Below are 20339 nucleotides of genomic sequence, written 5' to 3' on the forward strand. Positions count from 1 at the left end.
GGGGGGGTGGTTACTGAGGGTAGAGGAGCCATAGGCTCCTTCTGCCATCAGTCAAAGTGTTGGGAGGAGAATGGTGGAGGAAGTGGAGCATGGCTTAGGTGTTTTCTCAGCAGCCGGTTAGCTGAAGGAGACACCCGCAAATAGAAAGGGGGGGCTAGCATTTTGGGAACTACCTAGAGCCGTGATTCTCAACTGGCGGGTCGTGATCCCATGTTCAGTGGGTCACTGTGTGCCCTCCACTGCGCTAGGTGAGAAGTTCCTCAGCCTTCCCCTAGCGCAGCAATGTCCGTTTTTGTGCCGAGCAACCATTCAAAATATGCTGCCTGGCACTGAGTGTCAGCTTGGGGTGGGGTGGAGGTATGACTGCGTGGGAGCTCCATCCATACATGCATTGTTTACAGCTCCCTTGCATGCCCTGTAGAGGTGCCTGCCCGGAGTGATGTTCCGGGAGCCAGAATGTGACCTCTACAGGGCACGCAAGGTAGATGTACAAGCAATGCACATATGGATGGAGCACTGTCACAGCACAGCAGCCCTCCGTTCATTAAGTGGCACCCGGAACAAACCTCCCACCCAGTTCAATTGCCCGCACCAGAACACACAGTACCGCAATGCCATGGGCTCCAATGCGGTGTGACTTTGGTCATGACTTAATGACAAATGTGGGTCCTGAGGTTACACAAGTTGAGAAACACTGACAGAGGATGAGGAAGTAAACAACTTTAAAGAACAAGAATAATGAAATCATGTAAGTGTAGGCTTCCTCATCATAAAACGAAATAAAAAACAAAGTTTTACTATTACTTTCACACCCCAGATATGAAGAATGTTCAGTAAGAAAGATCACGCCTGAAATGATGTACAGATACATACCAAAAGGAGCACTAGCGCCACAAATAACCCAGCACACAGGGAAGATCTAAAACAAAATTTGTCTTTTACTTCCCTTTGTGTCCATTTCACCTGGAACACACAGGAAATCAAAAATCCCTAATTACCCGGAAGATGGAGGAAGCCACACACCAATCACCTCTTACCCCCTCATCATGCAGAACATGGAAGAGACCCAACACCAATCACCTCTTGCTCCTCATCACACAGAACATAGAGAAGACCAGACACCAGTCACCTCTCACTCCTTATCCCCAGGTACATAAAGAAGACCAAACACCAATCAGTTCTTATTCCTCATCACCCGGTAAATAGAGAAGACCAGATACCAATGGTCTCTCACTCCTCATCACCCGCTACATTGAGAAGACCAGACACCAATCACCTCTCAATCTCCATCACCCAGTACACAGAGAAGACCAAATACCAATCGTCTCTCATGCCTCATCATCCAGTACCCAGAGAATACCACACACCAATGACCTCTTGCTACTCATCATGCAGTACATAGAGAAGACCAGACACCAATTGCCATCACCCAGTACATAAAGATCAGATACCAATTGTCTCTCATGCCTCATCATCCAGTACCCAGAGAATACCACACACCAATTACCTCTTGCTCCTCATCACACAGTACATAGAGAAGACCAGACACCAATCGCCATCACCCAGTACATAAAGATCAGATACCAATTGTCTCTCATGCCTCATCATCCAGTACCCAGAGAATACCACACACCAATGACCTCTTGCTACTCATCATGCAGTACATAGAGAAGACCAGATACCCATTGCCTCTCAATCTCCATCACCCAGTACATAGAAAAGACCAGATACCAATTGTCTCTCAATCTCCATCACCCAGTACATAGAGAAGACCAGATACCAATTGTCTCTCACGCCTCATCATCCAGTACCCAGAGAATACCACACACCAATGACCTTTTACTCCTCATCACGGAGTACATAGAGAAGACCAGATACCCATCGCCTCGAAAATCTCCATCACACAGTATGTAGAAAATACCAGACACCAATGACCTCTTGCTCCTCATCACACAGTACATAGAGAAGACTAGAGCTGCAACAGTTAATCCATTTAGTCGATTAAAATCGACGATTGAAAACGTTGGCAACGTTTTCGATCGTCGATTCGTTGGCTATCGATTGATTTGCCTGTTCGGGGCTCCACATGCGGCCTGAGCCACACGTCACACGCTGCGGCCACCGTGCCCACGGCACAGGCAGCGTAAGCCATGCCCACCGCATAGGCCGCTGAAGCCGTGCAGGCCGCTGCTCTACTTATCGACGCGATCTCCCTCACTCGTCGCTGGCCCGCCGACAATCGAGGGCCCACCTTCTGAAAGCAAGTCAGTGGATTTTTCTTTTTTTATCCGATTAATCGAACGTAATAATGGGCCAACTAATCGATTATGAAAATAATCGTTAGCTGCAGCCCTAGAGAAGACCAGACACCAATCGCCATCACCCAGTACATAGAGAAGCCCAGACACCAATCACCATCACACAGTACATAGAGAAGATCAGATACCAATTGTGTCTCTCGCCTCATCATCCAGTACCCAGAGAATACCACACACCAATGACCTTTTGCTCCTCATCACGCAGTACATAGAGAAGACCAGATACCCATGGCCTCGAAAATCTCCATTACCCAGTATGTAGAAAATACCAGACACCAATCACCTCATCAACCGAAATATAGAGAAGGCTAGACACCGATTGCCTGAGATGTGACCAGACCACATACATGGTTGGCTAGGTTTCTCCTTACACACCTCATCACCTGTCTGAAGGGCAAACAAGAAGCTCCCTGCCCTGGCCATTATACAGACGTCCCTGAGCTATGTGGCATATTGAGGGGCAAGCTGAGATCAGGCGCCCCCCTCCTCCACACTGCGTTAAATCATCGGTTGCACAATGAACGTTCTATGCTGGCTGAGTAGTTCCAGCTTTTATAAGGCCTATAATTACCAATCTCCCTGGTACAGTTTCATTAAAAACTTTCATTAAACAACAGCTGCCCCTGTATATGGTCTTCTAATCAATTTGGTCAAACAGAATGACTTTTAATCAGCTGTTGATAAAAATAGAAGATGAAATTTTAATTCTAATAGATTAAGCACAAGCTGAAGACGGTCTTTAGAATCCATCTCATCCGGTTCTCCAGTGGCTTTAATGACTATTCAGCAACTCATTACTAAATAGAACAAGATGAACATTTTCCAGTTCATTAAAGAAATGTACTATGTATTTTTGCATTGTCCTCATGATTCGTTACAGGGAGTCTTAATTACATGATAATGGATAATGGTTATTAAATGCAGTCTGCTATAATGAAGCACTATTCATTTGCGTGCCGCAGAGACAGCAGAGAGGGCACAATAAAATTACTACCTTCAAAAGATTAACGGATCAAATTATTATTCAATTCGCAAAATCTTTTTTAGACTTTGTGGAAAGAAGAAGAGATTAAAAAGTCGCATTATGACTGAACAGTCCATTCTGTCTCTCTGCAATATCTTAAAAAGGTATTACTAACATAAATAGCTTAAGCCGTGTGATTAGCAACACACCATAGCTATAATATTAAATGCCGGGGATGTTGGAAATGGTGGTGGAGTACACAGCAATATTCCCGATCGCCTTTTTTCCAGCAACTCGCCATCCTTGGCGCATGTGACTGCCAAATGATCTTGTATCAAAAATAGAAAACGTCAATGTATGACCGTACAGTTCATAAATACAATAGACTCACGGATAGAATAAATAATCCAAAATATAACGCTATTGAACAAAAGAAAAGCTCTAACCCATAAAAAATTCCTTATAGGGGAATAATGAGGATTTTTGTTCAATTTCATCTTAAGCTGAACTCAAAGCGATTGATTTAATATTCTCTCTCTCTCCACGCACGCACACAAGGGATGTCGGTTTTTCGGTTTCGAGTACCGATATTTTTTCTTCGGTACTCGCCGGTACAGCATACTGATACCAGAAGTCCCATTAAGGAAGCCGGGCGGCGTGTGAAAACTCACCACCCAGCTTCCCAATAAGCAGGGAAGCCGTCACCAGGTGACGTGGAAGCATGGAGCCGGCTTTCTGGCCAATCAGGAAGCCGGGCGCCGTGTAGTGACGAGGGAGCATGAAGCCAGCTTTCTGGCCAATCAGAAAGCTAGGGGGGCAGGTAATCTTGTCAACCGGCTTCCTGAACAATCAGGAAGCTAGGCGACGAGTCATTACACGCTGCCCGGCTTCCTGATTGGCCAGGGAGCTGGCTACATGCTCCCTCGTCAACAGGTGACAAGGGAGCATGAAGCCGGCTTCCTGGCCAATCAGGAAGCCGGGCAACGTGTAATGACTTGCTGCTCTGCTTCCTGATACCAGAAGCTCAGTTATCAGGATAGGCATCAGAGCATTTCGGAGAGTACGAGTAGTCGCCCAAATACTCGGCATCGGCACCAATACCAGTATCAGTGCATCTCTAATATACATATACATGCATACACACACACACACACCGATAGGCCATAACATTATGACCACTGATGTAGTGAATGACATTGATTATCTTGCTACAATGGGGCCTGGAAGTGGGTTGGATATGTTAGGCAGCAAATTTTCCTTGAAATTGATGTGTTGAAAGCAGAAAACATGGTCTAGTGCAGGGGTAGGCAACCTCGGCATTCTAGCTGTGGTGTGGTGAAATCCCCATCATGCTTCTGCCTCTGGGAGTTATGCCTGTGGCTGTCAAGAGTCTTGCAATGCCTCATGGGACTTGTAGTTCCACAATAGCTGGAATGCCAAGGTTGCCTACCACTGGTCTAACGTAAGGATTCGGGCAACTTCGACCAGGGCCAAATTGTGATGTCTAGACGACTATGTCAAAGCAACTCCAAAACTGCTCTCTTATGTGCTGTTCTCGGTCTGCAGTGGTCAGGACCTACCAAAAGTGGTCCAAGGAAGGAAAACCAGTGAACTGGTGACAGGATCATGGGCGGCAAAGGCTCAATGATGCATGTGGGGAGCGAAGGCTGTGTAGTCCGATCTAATAGAAGAGCTACTGTGACTCAAACTTGTTGCTCTTCTGTAGCCCCGCCTCCTGTGACAGCCAATCCAGGGTGGAGAGCGGCAGTGTGGGCAGAGACAGCTGTCATTGCTGTCACAGGAGGCTGAGCTCTCCTCCCGCACCGCTCGCTCAGCCTCCTGTGACAGTGTGTCAGGATGGAGAGCAGGCTACATACACTCAGTGATTAGTGATCGCTGAGTGTTTGTAAATAATTGAGGACATAGTATGGCTACTATATCCTCAATTATGAATGAATGGGAAGTAATCTACATCACTTCCTGTTCATTCATTATTGTTGACATGGTAAACATACTATCTCCACAAGTTATAATTGAACAGGAACACTCAGTATAGAGGATTCCTGTTCATTTATAACAGGGGCTGCAGAAAAAGAGATTGAGGACTCTGTGTCCCCAACCTTTTTTTCTATTTTAAAAAGGGAAATATCAGGGGTCTGTTTAGATCAATTTTCATTTCAGTTTTGAAATGTTCATTCCGGTGCACCTCTAGTAATAAACTTCCCCTCTGCATAGAACTCATGCTAGAGTCTCCTCTTTCTTGCAGACATCAGCTTGGCAGGCACAAAGAAGTGTTAAAAAGGAGTTGTGTCCTCAGCCCAGAAACCTGTATGGTGGGGCCACAGATGGACAGATGTTACATCCAGTTGTCCTCCAATGACTTACACACAGTGTCTGCACCACCCTGAGTGCTCCTCCCAGTTGCGCTGATGGTCTAATGCCACACACACAAACACACACTTTCTTACCTCCTTCACTGAAAGGTTAATAATCAGTGATCACTCAAAAACAGATGGAAAATGAATCGGAGCAATATAAAAACTGCTTCAGACAATGGCACCCCCACATTGCTCTGCGGCTGAATGCCAAAAGCAATACTCAGGCTGTTAACATGTCTGTGCTGCAAATGGAGCATCAGGGAAAGGATTATGGGCTCTAAGGACATGAGACTATGAGAGGACAGCACCCTTATGTATAAGAATTGCCTTCTGGAACAGAGATCAGATTCCCCAGAATCCTGCAGAGGAGCGATATATACAGGTAATGTAGAGTGTTGGTTATCTGGGATATAATATCTTCTATCACAGCGCCATCTATAGTCCATTTATAATACTGCATGACACATCACAGCACCATCTAGTGTCTATCCATAATACTACAGTCATAGGCGTGCACAGGCTATTGCATTAGGGTACACAGGTGTGTATGTATGTATATATACTCTATATTGTCAAAAGTATTTGGATGCCGAACTTTACACTTGGCACAATGCAGTCAGGCAAGTTCTGTTCTCCTGGCAATCGCCAAACCCAGACACGTCCATCGGATTGCCAGACAGAAAAGCGCGATTGGTCACTCCAGAGAACACATCTCCACTTCCAGTGGCGGCGTGCTTTACACCACGGCATCCGACGCTTTGCATTGCACTTGGTGATGTAAGGCTTGGATGCAGCTGCTCGGCCATGGAAACCCATTCCATGAAGCGCTCTACGCACTGTTGTTGTGCCAATCTGAAGGCCACATGAAGTTTGGAGGTCTGTAGCTATTGACTCTGCAGACAGTTAGCACTGTGCATGCGCTGACCCCGCCCTGTCATTTTATGTGGCCTACCACTTTGTGGCTGAGTTACTGTTGTTCCCAGTTGCTTCCACTTTGTTACAATACCACTAGCAGGTGACCATGGAATATTTAGTAGGAAATGTCACGGATGGACTTATTGTACAGGTGACAACGTATCACGGTACCACGCTTGTAGTCACTGAGCTCCTGAGAGCGACCCATTCTGTCACAAATGTTTGTAGAAGCGTCTGCATGCCGAGGTGCGCGATTTATACACCTGTGGCCATGGAGGTGATTGGAACACCTGATTTTACATACATACTGAAGGGAATTTATCAAAACTGGAGCAGACAAAAACTGGAGCAGCTGTGCACTGCAACCAATCAGCTTCTCTCTTTCATTTTCAAATCTTAACTGAACAAACTAAAGAGAGAAGCTGATTGGTTGCCCTGGGCAACTGCTCCAAAATCTGTCTGCTCCAGTTTTGATAAATTCACCCCATTGTGAATAAAATACATACATACTGTGGCAGCAGGCTGATAAAAACGTCTGGGTCTGAGAGATGTATATGCCAGGTTCAGGTGTTATACAAAAGGTTGTCCTCTAGGGGGAAGTGCTGAGAGGGCTGGAGGCTTGGCGGTAACAAGCCCAGCTGAAGCTAGCTGGCTTGTTAGGCCTTTACAAGAACTCCCAGCCTCCTAAAGGTGCCCATTAGGGCTGCAACAACTAATCGGCATAATCGATTATAATCGATTATTGAAAAAGTTGTCAACTTTTTCAATAATCGATTAATCGGCTTCCGATCAGTTGGCCCTGTTCACAGCTCCACACGCTGTACGCACTACCATTTCTACTGTACGGTCGCACGTTTTTTGTCTCCCGTGCAGGCTTGAAAACCCGCTGAGAATCGTACGATTGTCGGCGAGTTAGTGCTTTTCTCGGGAGACAAATGCCGACCGGGTCAGTGTGGCATTGGAGTCATCGGAAGCCCGCCCCTCAGCGGTCCAAGATGGGCAGATCGTACGAGCTTTTAATTAGCTTACAACCATCGCAAGACGAAAGTCTTGCGATGGTTGTAAAGTGTATGGCCAGCTTAAGAAAGGGGCCCCAACCTAGAACCAGACTGTGTGTCTGGGGAACTAGGGAGTAGATCGCCTGTGTGGCAAAAAAGCAACCTGTGCGGCAATCCGCCTGTGTGGCAAAAGAGCAGCCTGTGTGGCAAGAGGACAAGGGACAAGCCTGTGTGGCTAGCGTTTGGAATACAGCCTGTGTGGCCAGACGTTTTTGTTAAAGGACCTACCTGAAGTTGGTGAGAAGGGAAAACAAATTTTTTAATTAAGAAAACCGTACTTTGTGTTTGGAAACCCCTGTGAGGGAACACCTGTGTGGACGTTTCTTTCAATTTGCGAGTAAATAAAAGTGGGAAAAGTAGCCCTTAAAAAGTGAAAAGCAAGTGGCGGTGTCCTTAACCAGTTGACATCCGCGGTGTTAAACCCCCTTCCCATCCAGGCCATTTTTCAGTATTCAGCGCTGCGGTAAGTTTGGAGCGAATACTCACAATACATACATACATACATACATACATAGACCTGAGGCATCCCGGATTCCCATCTTTTCAACTGTCCCTTACCTCTTTCAGCAGGGGTGCAGTAATGAAGCAGGGAGCCGGGCAGCTGGTCATGTGACGACCCACCCGGCTTACTGATTGGATGGGAAGCCAAAGCCATGCTCCCTCACAGCTTCCTAGGCACAGAGGACTGCGGTTGTTATGTGAGGAATGTAAGTGGCAAGTGCTGCTGCGCTCTGTATCGCTTAGCCAGTCACAGATAGAGATCTCTCCAAAGGCTCAGTGACTAAAAACATGGCATCCACTGTTGCAGTTTCAGTGTTGCGTTTGGGGTGATTAGGGTGTGCCCGGGCACACCCACCTATGACACAGTACACATCACAGCGCCATCTAATGTCCATCTATAACACTGCAGTACACATCTGATGGCCATCTAGGGTCTATCAATAGTACTGTAGTACACAACACAATATAGAATCTGTCCATAATACTGCATCTAGAGTCTAATCCAGTATTTCTTAAAGTGTATCTCCACTTTTGCAGACAAAATTTGAGAACACCCCACAATAAGTTTCTTATGTGTTTCTATTCACACAGCATACCTAAAAATAATGTAAAAAGGATATTTCTTATGGTTTGTATGTGTCTGTGTAGAAGGCCTCCTAGGAGCTTCCCTCCACACAGAAAGAATATGGACACGGTGAGTTTTTTTCTCATTAACATACAATGGGTCTAGATCTTTCATTACATCAGGGAAGTCCATGTTCAGATCTAGTTTACAACTGATAATGAGATCTGCCAGCACAGTACAGACAGAGTTAATTAGGTTAAAACTTAATAACTCTCATGCTATTCATTCCTATGGGTTAAAGGTCACCACTGAAGAATCATTTCATCACTGTGCCAGAATGGCAAGGAACATTTTTGCTATTAATAAGTTAAGCAAATCACAGTTAAAAAGGATCAAAACTAAAGAACCCCTGTCCTGAGGAACAAATGAAGGCCACCAGTACTGACCTCTAAACCTACAATCATCATCAGTGAACAGAACTTTACTATTTAAAGTCATTTTGGCACCAAAAGCCTTGAGTCAAGAACAGTGGCCGGCTGCTGGCATCAGACCCTGATGTATTCAATTTGTGAGAGCACCAACATGAGCGTCTGTCCTCTGTGCCCATCAGACATGAATCCACAACACAAACAGAACTGACTTCTACATCTGTGACCAAACTGCAGCGTGTTATCAAATATGACATTCACAACCAGAGCAATACAGCCCCCTGGTGCTCGAGAGAGGGTACTGCAGCTGAGCAGCCTGTACAGGTGAAACTCGAATAATTAGAATATCGTGCAAAAGTAATTGCAGTAAGTGCTGCAAAAGTGGCCCAAACCAAGTACTGAGTACATATGCATGCTTGTACTTTTCAGAGGTCCGATATTGTTCTATGTACAATCCTTGTTTTATTGATTGCATGTAATATTCTACTTTTTTGAGGTTGTGGATTTGGGGTTCTTGGGGTTTTCATGAGCTGTAAGCCATAATCATCACAATGATGACAATGAAATATCTTGCTTTGTATGTAATGAGTCTCTCTCATATATTAGTTTCACCGCATAAGTTGCATTAGTGAAATAAATGAACTTTGCACGATATTCTAATTATTCGAGTTTCACCTGTATAGTGCCTTACACCTGATAATGTCTCTGCACTCACCTCCTATCTTCCTTATATGATCCCTTACCCCTAATAATGTCTCTGGGCTCACCTCCTATCCCCTACCCCTGAACACATCTCCTTTCCTCCTTATATTATCCCTTACCTCTGATAATGTCCCTAGACTCACCTCCTATCCCCTTTATAATTATCCCTTACCCCTGATAATGTCCCTGCACTCACCTCCTATACACTTTATATTATCCATTACTCCTGATAATGTCCCTGCACTCACCTCCTATCCCCTTTATATTATCCCTTACCCCTGATAATGCCCCTGCACCCACTTCCTATCCCCTTTATATCATCCCTTACCCCTGATAATGTCCCTGCACTCACCTCCTATCCCCTTTATATTATCCCTTATACCAAATAATGTCCCTGGACTCACCTCTTATCCTTTATACCTGATAATGTCCCTGGACTCACCTCCTATCCCCTTTATATCATCCCTTAGCCCTGATAATGATCAGAAGATGGTATGACTCACCAGCCATCATGGCGACCAGACTGGCCTTGTACACATTGGTAAGAGAGCCGAGCTCTCCGGTGCCCAGGATGGTTTTCATGTGCGCCTCTCCGCAAGCTTCTCGGAACAACCGAATTTCTTCATATAACTCTGGAAGTAAATCAGATTAATTCTCATCATTTTTGCTGTGTTGTCAGCCCACACTGGAGCTCTGCAGCATATCTCACACCAAATGCCTCACTCACTCCCCAACCAAACTGATTAGATGGAGCATTTTACAACACTTGGCTTTCTGAATCAGGATTGCAGAAAAGAGAAAAAGGACGACTGATTGGGGACATGGGCACCGCACAGATGTGTGACCACTGACAATCAGACCTCAAATGAAGCCAAAACTTGTCAGGACACAAAGCTGCTGAAGACACTCAGAGATAAATGTTGGATGTCAATTGTGGATTCACCGAGCTCCCCACCAGCACACCTACCATTCCAGCGGCCGGTAAGCGCCAGAGTCCTGTTGATGACAATATCAATCTCAGAAGCACCATCGTCTACAGCCATTCGGACCTCTTCCAAGCGGGTCTTCAGATGGGTCTGTCCGGCTGGAAATCCAGTGGCCACTGCAGAATGAAAAATGTATATTTCAGCATTTAAAGAGTACTGAAGGTCTCTTCTATCACTCAGGGTCCATTATGAGGGGTTCCCGCCATCTCTGCAAGGAGGTTCTGGCTCTACACTCCTGCTGTGCCCAGTATGAAGTGTTACAACCATCCCTGTGCTGTGTTTCCAGCTCCACACACCTGCTGTGCCCAGTATGAAGTGTTCCCACCATCCCTGTACTGAGTTCCTGTGTCTATACACCTGCTGTGTCCATTACGAGGGGTTCCCACCATCCCTGAGCTGGATTCCTGGCACTGCCCACACCTGCTGTGCCCAGTATGAAGCATTCCCACCATCCATGAGATGGGTTCCTGGCTTTGCCCACACCTGCCGTGCCTATTACGAGGGGCTCCCACCATCCATGAGCTGGGTTCCTAGGTTTGCTCACCTACTGTGCCCATTATGAGGGTTTCCCACCATCCCTGAGCTGGGTTTCCAGGTCTGCTCACCTACTGTGCCCATTATGAGGCGGGACTGGACAAATACCAGAAGCCAGTGCCCCTTAAAATTTACAGATGGTGTCAACGTTTGAGGATTTCTCTAGTTGTCGTCGATTGAACTGGCTACTAAAAAAAAAAATTCCTGGAAAACTAACCCTATACACTTATTTTCAACATAACACTAAACCCAATCACTACCACTAACATTAAAGGAGAACTACATGATTTAGGGAAAATATTCCTTTTTTCTTCTATCCATATAAAATGTGTTCTACATAAAGTATAGGGAGCCTCCATTAATGGATTCCCAGGACATGGCGCGATTTCTAACACAGCACACCAGAGGCCGTTTGCCTTGAGACTTTCTTTGAAATTTACTTTGGACCCTAACCTAAACCTGACCTTAACCTACTAGCCAACATTGGATTAACCCCTAAAGCTGAACATTTACCTAATCAGTGCTGAAAGGTGTGCAGACCTCTACAGCACCGAGAAGTTAAGTTGGTTCTAGGGATTTTTCGGTACCGATATTATTTCCCCGATACAGAGTACCGTTACCAGAAGTTCCATTAAGGAAGCCGGGCGGTGTAATGACTCGCCGCCCAGCTTCCTGATTAGCCATGAAGCTGTCTACATGCTCCCTCGTCACCAGGTGACAAGGAAGCATGAAGCGGGCTTTCTGGCCAATCTGGCCAGCTTACCGACCAATCAGGAAGCCAGGCAGTGGGTCATTACATTGTACCTGGCTTCCTAACTGGCCTCATCACCAGGTGACGAGGAAGTATGGAGTTGGCTTTCTGGCCAATTAGGAATCCGGGGGGGCAGGTAATGACTTGCCGCCCAGCATTCTGAATGGCCGGCTTCCCAACCAATCAGGAAGCTAGGTGGTGAATCATTACACCCCCCGATTCCTGATTGGCCAGGAAGCCAGGTCCATACTCCTTGGTGATGAGGGAGCATGGAGCTGGCTTCCCGGCCAATCAGGAAGCCGGGGGGCAGGTAATGACTTGCCGCCCAGCTTCCTGATACCGGAAGTTCAAGCATCGGGAGCATTTGGGCAAGTACGATACAGATACTAGTATCGGTGCATCCCAAGTTGCTGCCAATACTAACTGTGCTATGGTGGGGGAACAGTACTATAAGAAGGATGATGATGATGACAACATTAGTACTCATGACTGACAAATGAGAGGCGACTACTTCAGGAGTTCAGTCCACCTATAACAACTGAGAAGCCAATGCAAGGTGAAGTCATCCAAGATGGATCGAAGAGGTTACATGGTACTTACCTGATGCCACAGGTATGTTACAGCCAACATCCTTCAGCGCCTTCACCGTGTCTCGCACACGGGCTGGATAGACGCACACAGCGCCCGTGTTCAGGTCTGCAGGAAAAAGATCCACATTTCATTCATTGCAAATACAGAAACTGAGACGCTTCACCCAACACTGATTAACACTAAATAAATAATCCTCCATCCACCATGCCAAGTACTGGAGGACAGGTGGAGCCCCCCTCCTCCCTATACTGACCCAGAGGTCAAAGACAGAGGGGCCCCTGGCTATATTGCTGACCAACTGACACAGCGCTGTACAAACATTCACCATTAACCCTTCGATTCTTGGTCGGTCAACACAACCTACTCCTGCCGGGAGAATTACAGAAAGACATTATGAAAACAGATTCAGGTAAATAGTAACTCTTATGTGTCCGGAGCTCAACTTTAAAGCGCCCCAGCAATTTTTAACTTACAGTATTTTTTGGGGGGTAAAGTTTTGGGCCCCAGTATGGATGACACATTGAGGGGAATTTATCAAAACTGGAGCAGATAGAATCTGGAGCAGTTGTTCATGGCAACCAATCAGCTTCTCTCTTCCATCTGTTCAATTAAGCTTTGAAAATGAAAGATAGAAGCTGATTGGTTGCCAAGAACAAATGCTCCAGTTTTCACAAACTCCCCCTCACTGTATTTTTGGTAGGTTTTTGGTATTATTTTAGTAGGACTTAACAGTTTATGACTTTATATTGCTTTTGGCTATGATGATTGATTAGGTCAAGTGTAAAAATTGGGACAAAGTTACTTCACGAGTCATTTAGTATGAAATCGTCGGGATGGTAATACGAGTTTTCCACAAATGTAAATCCATTGATGCCGAAAGTACCTTTGCCTAAAAATAGCACGCCACATGTATTGCAAAGAAAAATGGCACGGAGATTTAAAGTGTATCTGGAGCCAAAACAGTTTTTTTGTAGTTTTGGATAGAAAAGCGAAGGGCTAAAACCCCTTTCAGCTTATATTTCGCTGTCTGTATCCCGCTGGGGAGATATCCCTTCACTTCCTGGTTTGGAGACACAACAGGAAGTAAGAGAAAATCTCCCCAAAGTGAGGGGAATTCCTGACCTGGACAGTTTTCATCAAAATATTTGTACCCATTTAAAGATTTCCCCTCACCTCTTGCTCTCTTGACAATTGTAAAATTTGGAATTTCCCCTCAATTCCAGTCTGGGCGACAATGGTGGCCAGGACAAATAGGGGGCGTATCTTACCGGTGGGGAAACAGACAGCAATAAAAACCTGGCAGGAGGGTCCAATTCCTTAGCACTCTATCGAAAATGAAAAAGGAGTTTTGCCTTTTCATACACTTGAAGGAGCTGGGAACATGACCACTCCCAGAAGGAGTTGACCCCACCCAGGAGGAACAACCAAACCCAGGAGACGTTTACCTCACCCAGGAAAAAGTGATCCACCACCCAGGAGGAGTTCCCCTCAGCCAGGAGAAAGTGACCACCACCCAGGAGGAGTTCCCCTCACCCAGGAGAAAGTGACCACCACCCATGAGGAGTTTACCTCACCCAGGAGAAAGTGACCACCACCCAGGAGGAATTTACCTCACCCAGGAGAAAGTGACCATCACCGAGGAGTTGACCTCACCCAGGAGAAAGTGATCCCCACCCAGGAGGAATTTACCTCATCCAGGAGAAAGTGACCACACCCAGGAGAAAGTGACCACACCCAGAATTTCCATGCTCAAACATCTCGGGTATTATAATATTACTTCACATACCAATGTCTTCCATCTTAACACTACGCAGGAGATCCTCTCTGATTGGATGCTTTGCCTTGAAGCAGAGCCTATGGATGTTGGACGGCGTGTCATCTCCAGACAGAGTGGTGAGGTCGATGCAGGTCACAGCCTTCAACAGCCATGCAGCCTACAGGAACAGAACAAGTACAAAGTCACACCACCACACCACAATCAGAGGCTAACGGTCACAACACTCCAGCCAATCAGCAGCTACAATGCCCCAGGCAATCACAAGCTAATCATCACGGAACTCATCAGCCAACCTCAACTGACCAACACACAACAAACCGTCCAATCACAACTGACAGTCATACAACAAACCGTCCAATCACAACTGACAGTCACACACCAAACTGTCCAATCACAGCTAAATACACAAAGGGTAAAGGTGGAAGAGAAACAACAGCGCCACCTACCTGCCAGTCCTTCTTCACAGTTCGGCGAGTCTGAATCTGCTCCGCCCGGCGGAGGACGGCGGGTTGATTGACCCGAACCCTGGAGATCCAGCCGAGATCTAGAAGAAATGTGGACACGTTTGTGGTCACGGAATCTCTAAAAATCATCCGATTAGGAAATCTGTACAAATGGATTTATTTATGACCATGAAAAGTTCAGTAACCCATGGCGATTGCGGTCGAATATCCGCGCAGAAGACACCTCCGGCCCGCCGGGCACTCACCAGATTGGGAAATTTTGTAAAATAATGAAGCCATTTATTTCCCTCCTTTCCGGTGGGAAGGGGAACTTGTGATTTACTGCTACTTCAGTATTTTTCAGAAATAACCCGAAATCCTGCAGTTCATTGTGAATGCGGCGCCACTCCTGGACAGACTTCAATCGCCAAACGCCTGGCGCTGCGGTAGAAGTTTGATACAAAAGTAGCAGAATACAAATCTTCAAGTGTTTCATCTTCCCCTGCACGCGGTCCCCGGGGACGGAGCTACAACGGCGATCCCCCCTCCTCAGCGGCCCGTCCTTGCCTTGTTCTGGGCACAAATTCAAGCCGTCGTATTTGTAAGGAGGGATGAGGACGATGATAGACAACCGCGGAGGAAAGACAACGAGCTCAGAATTTATTACCCAGAAAAGATGCGCAAATAACGGATTATAGGACACGAGAGGCGACCGGCAGACCGCGCGCTGACCTCCCGAGAGGAAAAACAAAGGGACCGAGATCCGATACCAATGACATAGAAACTATAGGGATCGTATCAAATCTGATGGACATATAGAAGTATACGGATTGTATCAAATCTGATCAGATGGACATATAGAAGTATAGGGATTGTATCAAATCTGATGGACATATAGAAGTATAGGGATCATATCACATCTGATGGACATATAGAAGTATAGGGACTGTATCAAATCGGATGGACATATAGAAGTATAGGGATCATATCACATCTGATCTGATGGACATATAGAAGTATAGGGATTGTATCACATCTGATCTGAAGGACATATAGAAGTATAGGGATTGTATCACATATAGAAGTATAGGGATATGTATAATCCCTATACTTCTATATGTCCATCAGATTTGATACAATCCCTATACTTCTATATGTCCATCAGATCCCTATACTTCTATATGTATATCAGATCAGATTTGATATTGATTGGATTCATAAAAAGACTTTACTGGAAACATTGCTCAGACTGATAGAAGGAATGTGACAATTCATGTGAATCACGAGGTTTATTTACTAGAGGAGGGAGCAAACCATTCCAGTGATTGGACTGCACAGTCACTGACCACCCCCCCAGCAGAAAATCCCAGTACAGAGCCAGTAACTGAACCACCCCATAGAGAATACCAGTAAGTAGCCTTCTTCTTCTCTATAATGGTATATACCCAGCTCTGTGCGCACCCTCACCTCCCAGAATGATATATACCCTGTACCACGCGCCTTCTCCATAGTGAAAAAATACCCAGCTCTGTTCCCCCCTCACCCTGAATTGTACATACCCAACTGTGTAACCCCTTCTTTATCAGAATGGTACATGCATGTACCCCCTATTCCCCCAAAATGGTACATACCTTGCTCTGTGCCTCCCTCCTCCTTCATAGTGGTACATACCCAGCTTTGTGCCCCTCTCCTCTTCTTCAGTGCTCCATACAGTACTTAACTCTGTGCCCCCCACTACCACCAGAATGGTACATACCCACCTCTGTGCCCCCTCTCGGTACATGACAGTTCTGTGCCTCCCTAGAAAGGTACATACCCAACTTTTTGCACTTCCCTAATCCCCTAAATCGGTATATACCTCAAGAGTGGAACATACATAGCTCCGAACCCGCCGCCGCCTCCTCCTCCTCCTCCACAGCGGTATATGCCCAACTCTATGTCCCCTCCTCCTAACCCACATTGGTACATACCCAGCTCTGTGCCCGGGTTCCTGCAGGACATGATGTTGGTAAAAGTAAGCACATAAGACAGCCACCCCTACGCCAACCAATCAGAGACGTGCAGGCTCACGTGACAGGTTGCGTCCAATGTGCACCCGGCAGCCCCTTCCTCCCGGACTGTGCAGATTGCTGTGCGGGAACACGTGACCTCCCAGAAGATACAATGTACAGTACAAGAAAAGGGATGCCACGTGACTTCCCCTGACCAGAAGATACTATGTATAGGGACAGGGATGACACGTGACTTCCCCTGACCAGGAGATACCAGCATGTATAAGGACGGGGATGACAGTGGATCTATCTGATTTATTACTAGAGCGGATCATCAGGAGATATGGAAACTTTTATTGTTACCCGATCACAGATCACAGTGCTAAGTCAGTGACCCCTCTGCTCCCCCCCCAAATCCCAGTACACAACCAGTGACCTGTCCACTCCTCCCATGATCCCAGTATTCGGTGACCCCTCTGCTCCTCCTAAAATCCCAGTACACAACCTGTCCACTCCACCCATCATCCCAGTATTCAGTGACCCCGCTGCTCCTCCCAAAATCCCAGTCCACAACCAGTGACCTGTCCACTCCTCCCATGATCCCAGTATTCGGTGACCCCTCTGCTCCTCCTAAAATCCCAGTACACAACCTGTCCACTCCACCCATCATCCCAGTATTCAGTGACCCCGCTGCTCCTCCCAAAATCCCAGTCCACAACCAGTGACCTGTCCACTCCTCCCATGATCCCAGTATTCGGTGACCCCTCTGCTCCTCCTAAAATCCCAGTACACAACCTGTCCACTCCACCCATCATCCCAGTATTCAGTGACCCCGCTGCTCCTCCCAAAATCCCAGTCCACAACCAGTGACCTGTCCACTCCTCCCATGATCCCAGTATTCGGTGACCCCTCTGCTCCTCCTAAAATCCCAGTACACAACCTGTCCACTCCACCCATCATCCCAGTATTCAGTGACCCCGCTGCTCCTCCCAAAATCCCAGTCCACAACCAGTGACCTGTCCACTCCACCCATGATCCCAGTATTCAGTGACCCCTCTGCTCCCCCCCCCAAATCCCAGTACACAACCAGTCCACTCCACCCATGATCCCAGTATTCAGTGACCCCTCTGCTCCTCCCAAAATCCCAGTACACAACCAGTGACCTGTCAACTCCAACCATGATCCCAGTATTCAGTGACCCCCTCTGCTCCCTCTAAAATCCCAGTACACAACCAGTGACCTGTCCACTCCACCCATGATCCCAGTATTTAGTGACCCCCTCTGCTCCCTCTAAAATCCCAGTACACAACCAGTGACCTGTCCACTCCACCCATGATCCCAGTATTCAGTGACCCCCTCTGCTCCCTCTAAAATCCTTGTACACAGCCACTGACTCCTCCAATCCACCACACAATCCGAGTACAAAGTAAGTGACCCCACAATCCCAGTACACAGCCAGTGACCCCACCACTCCACCCAAAACCCTAATACACCACTCCACCCAAAATCCCAGTACACAGCCAGTGACCCCACCACTCCACCCAAAATCCTAGTACACAGCCAGTGACCCCACCACTCCACCCAAAATTCCAGTACAGTGCCAGTGATCACTCTGCTCCCCTGAAAATGCCAGTGACCCTTCCGCTTCCCTCTAAATCCCAGTACACAGTGATCACTCTGCTCCCATGAAAATCCCAGTACACAGCCAGAGACCCCTCCACTTCACTATCTCAGAATACAGCCAGTGACCCCTCTGATCCACCTATTATCCCAGTACTTAATCAGTGACCCAGCTGCTCCACCCATAATCATATTACTGAGGATTGAGATCCATCAATCACTATATAGAAAGCTATGCCCAGGACATGGCAGAGTAATGCCACTCCTGGGCTGGGAACACATTGATGGGCAGGGCAGAGTAGTTGGCCCTATGGTGCAAAAATGTAATAGGTCAGCAATGTCCTCCGCCTCAACCATGAACATTACACAATTCCACCTGTGTAGAAAGCCTCAGATGAAAGCTGCTGTCCTCCACACTCCAAGCAGCATATTGGTTTGACGGTAGTGATGTCATCTGGCATGAGGCTCAATCACTTCCTCTTCATTCACCCACCACTAGTGTAAGGGTCTGGCAGCATCAAACCAGTCTGTTTATTTAACGCCCAACTCCAGGCTGGATTTCTGGTACTTGAGGTAATTCCAGTTAAAAAAAACAAAACAATATAGCATAAATAACTGAACAAGCCAATTTGTAATTTAATGTTATTAAAAATTAACATTTTATTTAAAATTGTAGCTGCTGTAATGTTTTAAATCTGTCAGAAAATTGTAATGCACTACGGGGACCCGGAGGCATTTTGTTGGTATACAGAACTCACCCAAAAATGTCCATTTCCTGCTTCTGTGATTGGCTGATTTTACTAGATACAAGTGAAGATACAACTTTCAGCATCCCCTGCAATAGGGATTTCATTTTCGGCGAGATACTCCCTACAGCTGTCCACACACCTATAGATTGTCTGCAGATTTTCTATGGTCAGATGGAGGTATCTCCATCTACAATAAACTGTGTGGACGGAGGAATCTCCCACTGGGCCAAGCTTCAGTATCTTACTAGTCGGCCCGCTGGCTCTCAAAACACCCGACCAATGCCGGCATCCAATCAGATTGTTCAGGTATTTTGAGACCCAGAGGGGCCGACTAGCAAGATACTGAAGCTTGGCCCAGCGGGAGATTCCTCCATCCACACAGTTAGTGTAGATGTTGGAATCTGTTGAGCTTTCTCCATCTGACCATAGAAAGTCTGCAGACAATCTATTAGGTGCATGGCCAGGTTAAGGATTAATTACTACCAAAGGGATGCCCATACAGCACCTTTCCTCATTACAACACAGGAAGTCCACCAGCTGGTCATAATGAACCTGACCCTCCCATTCAGGAACCAGTTTGGAAAGGACAGGGTAATAAAAAAAAACAGCGTTTTCTGTAATAGAGTTTGTTAAAATCCTCATACTGTACTCAAACCATTGAGAGGATTCATTTTTTTTTTTCTTCAACAAAAAGTGGAATTGCCCTTTAACCACTTCAGGACTGCTGTACATCTATAAACAGCAGCTGGCGAGCACCAAAAAGAAATTTAAAATGCCCCCCGCGCTAAATCTATCACATCTTTAGGAATACAGGAACAGCGATCTTCCACAAGTCAGCAGCACCTTAACAGTCGGGGTAACTGAAGATCTAGCAAACAGGGAACACAAAGACAGTGCACCTCCTATGTGTAGAAGTCTTTGTTAAAAATAAAGAGGAAAGAAATGCACTTTTTAGCAGTCATTAGAGAGCCACAGTATGAACTATGCAGACTGGAGGACACATCCTTCTACCTGCATGTCAGCCTTGGTTAACGCGTTTCTGGGGCCACACCCCCCCCCCCCCCCCCC

At 46.5% G+C, this 20339-nt stretch overlaps 1 protein-coding gene across 2 annotated transcripts in view; it reads right to left on the reverse strand.

Annotated features, from left to right (window-relative positions):
• DERA (deoxyribose-phosphate aldolase) overlaps window positions 1-16963 on the reverse strand; it is a 20405-nt gene extending 3442 nt beyond the window's left edge. Inside the window, exons 1-6 of one of the 2 annotated variants that reach the window (XM_018562413.1) lie at window positions 16882-16963; window positions 14915-15012; window positions 14478-14625; window positions 12701-12796; window positions 10797-10931; window positions 10333-10461 (exon numbers count right to left, since the gene is read on the reverse strand). In XM_018562413.1, the coding sequence (XP_018417915.1) occupies window positions 10333-10461; window positions 10797-10931; window positions 12701-12796; window positions 14478-14625; window positions 14915-15012; window positions 16882-16912 (637 nt within the window). In that variant the 5' untranslated portion in view covers window positions 16913-16963. The remainder of the gene's footprint in view (window positions 1-10332; window positions 10462-10796; window positions 10932-12700; window positions 12797-14477; window positions 14626-14914; window positions 15013-16881) is intronic. The other variant, XM_018562414.1, reaches the window with a different exon arrangement.
• Between the last annotated feature and the right edge of the window lie 3376 nt (window positions 16964-20339).

This window comes from Nanorana parkeri, unplaced genomic scaffold (genome assembly GCF_000935625.1).
Source record: "Nanorana parkeri isolate BGI_ZX_2015 unplaced genomic scaffold, ASM93562v1 scaffold576, whole genome shotgun sequence".
Classification (NCBI taxonomy): domain Eukaryota; kingdom Metazoa; phylum Chordata; class Amphibia; order Anura; family Dicroglossidae; genus Nanorana; species Nanorana parkeri.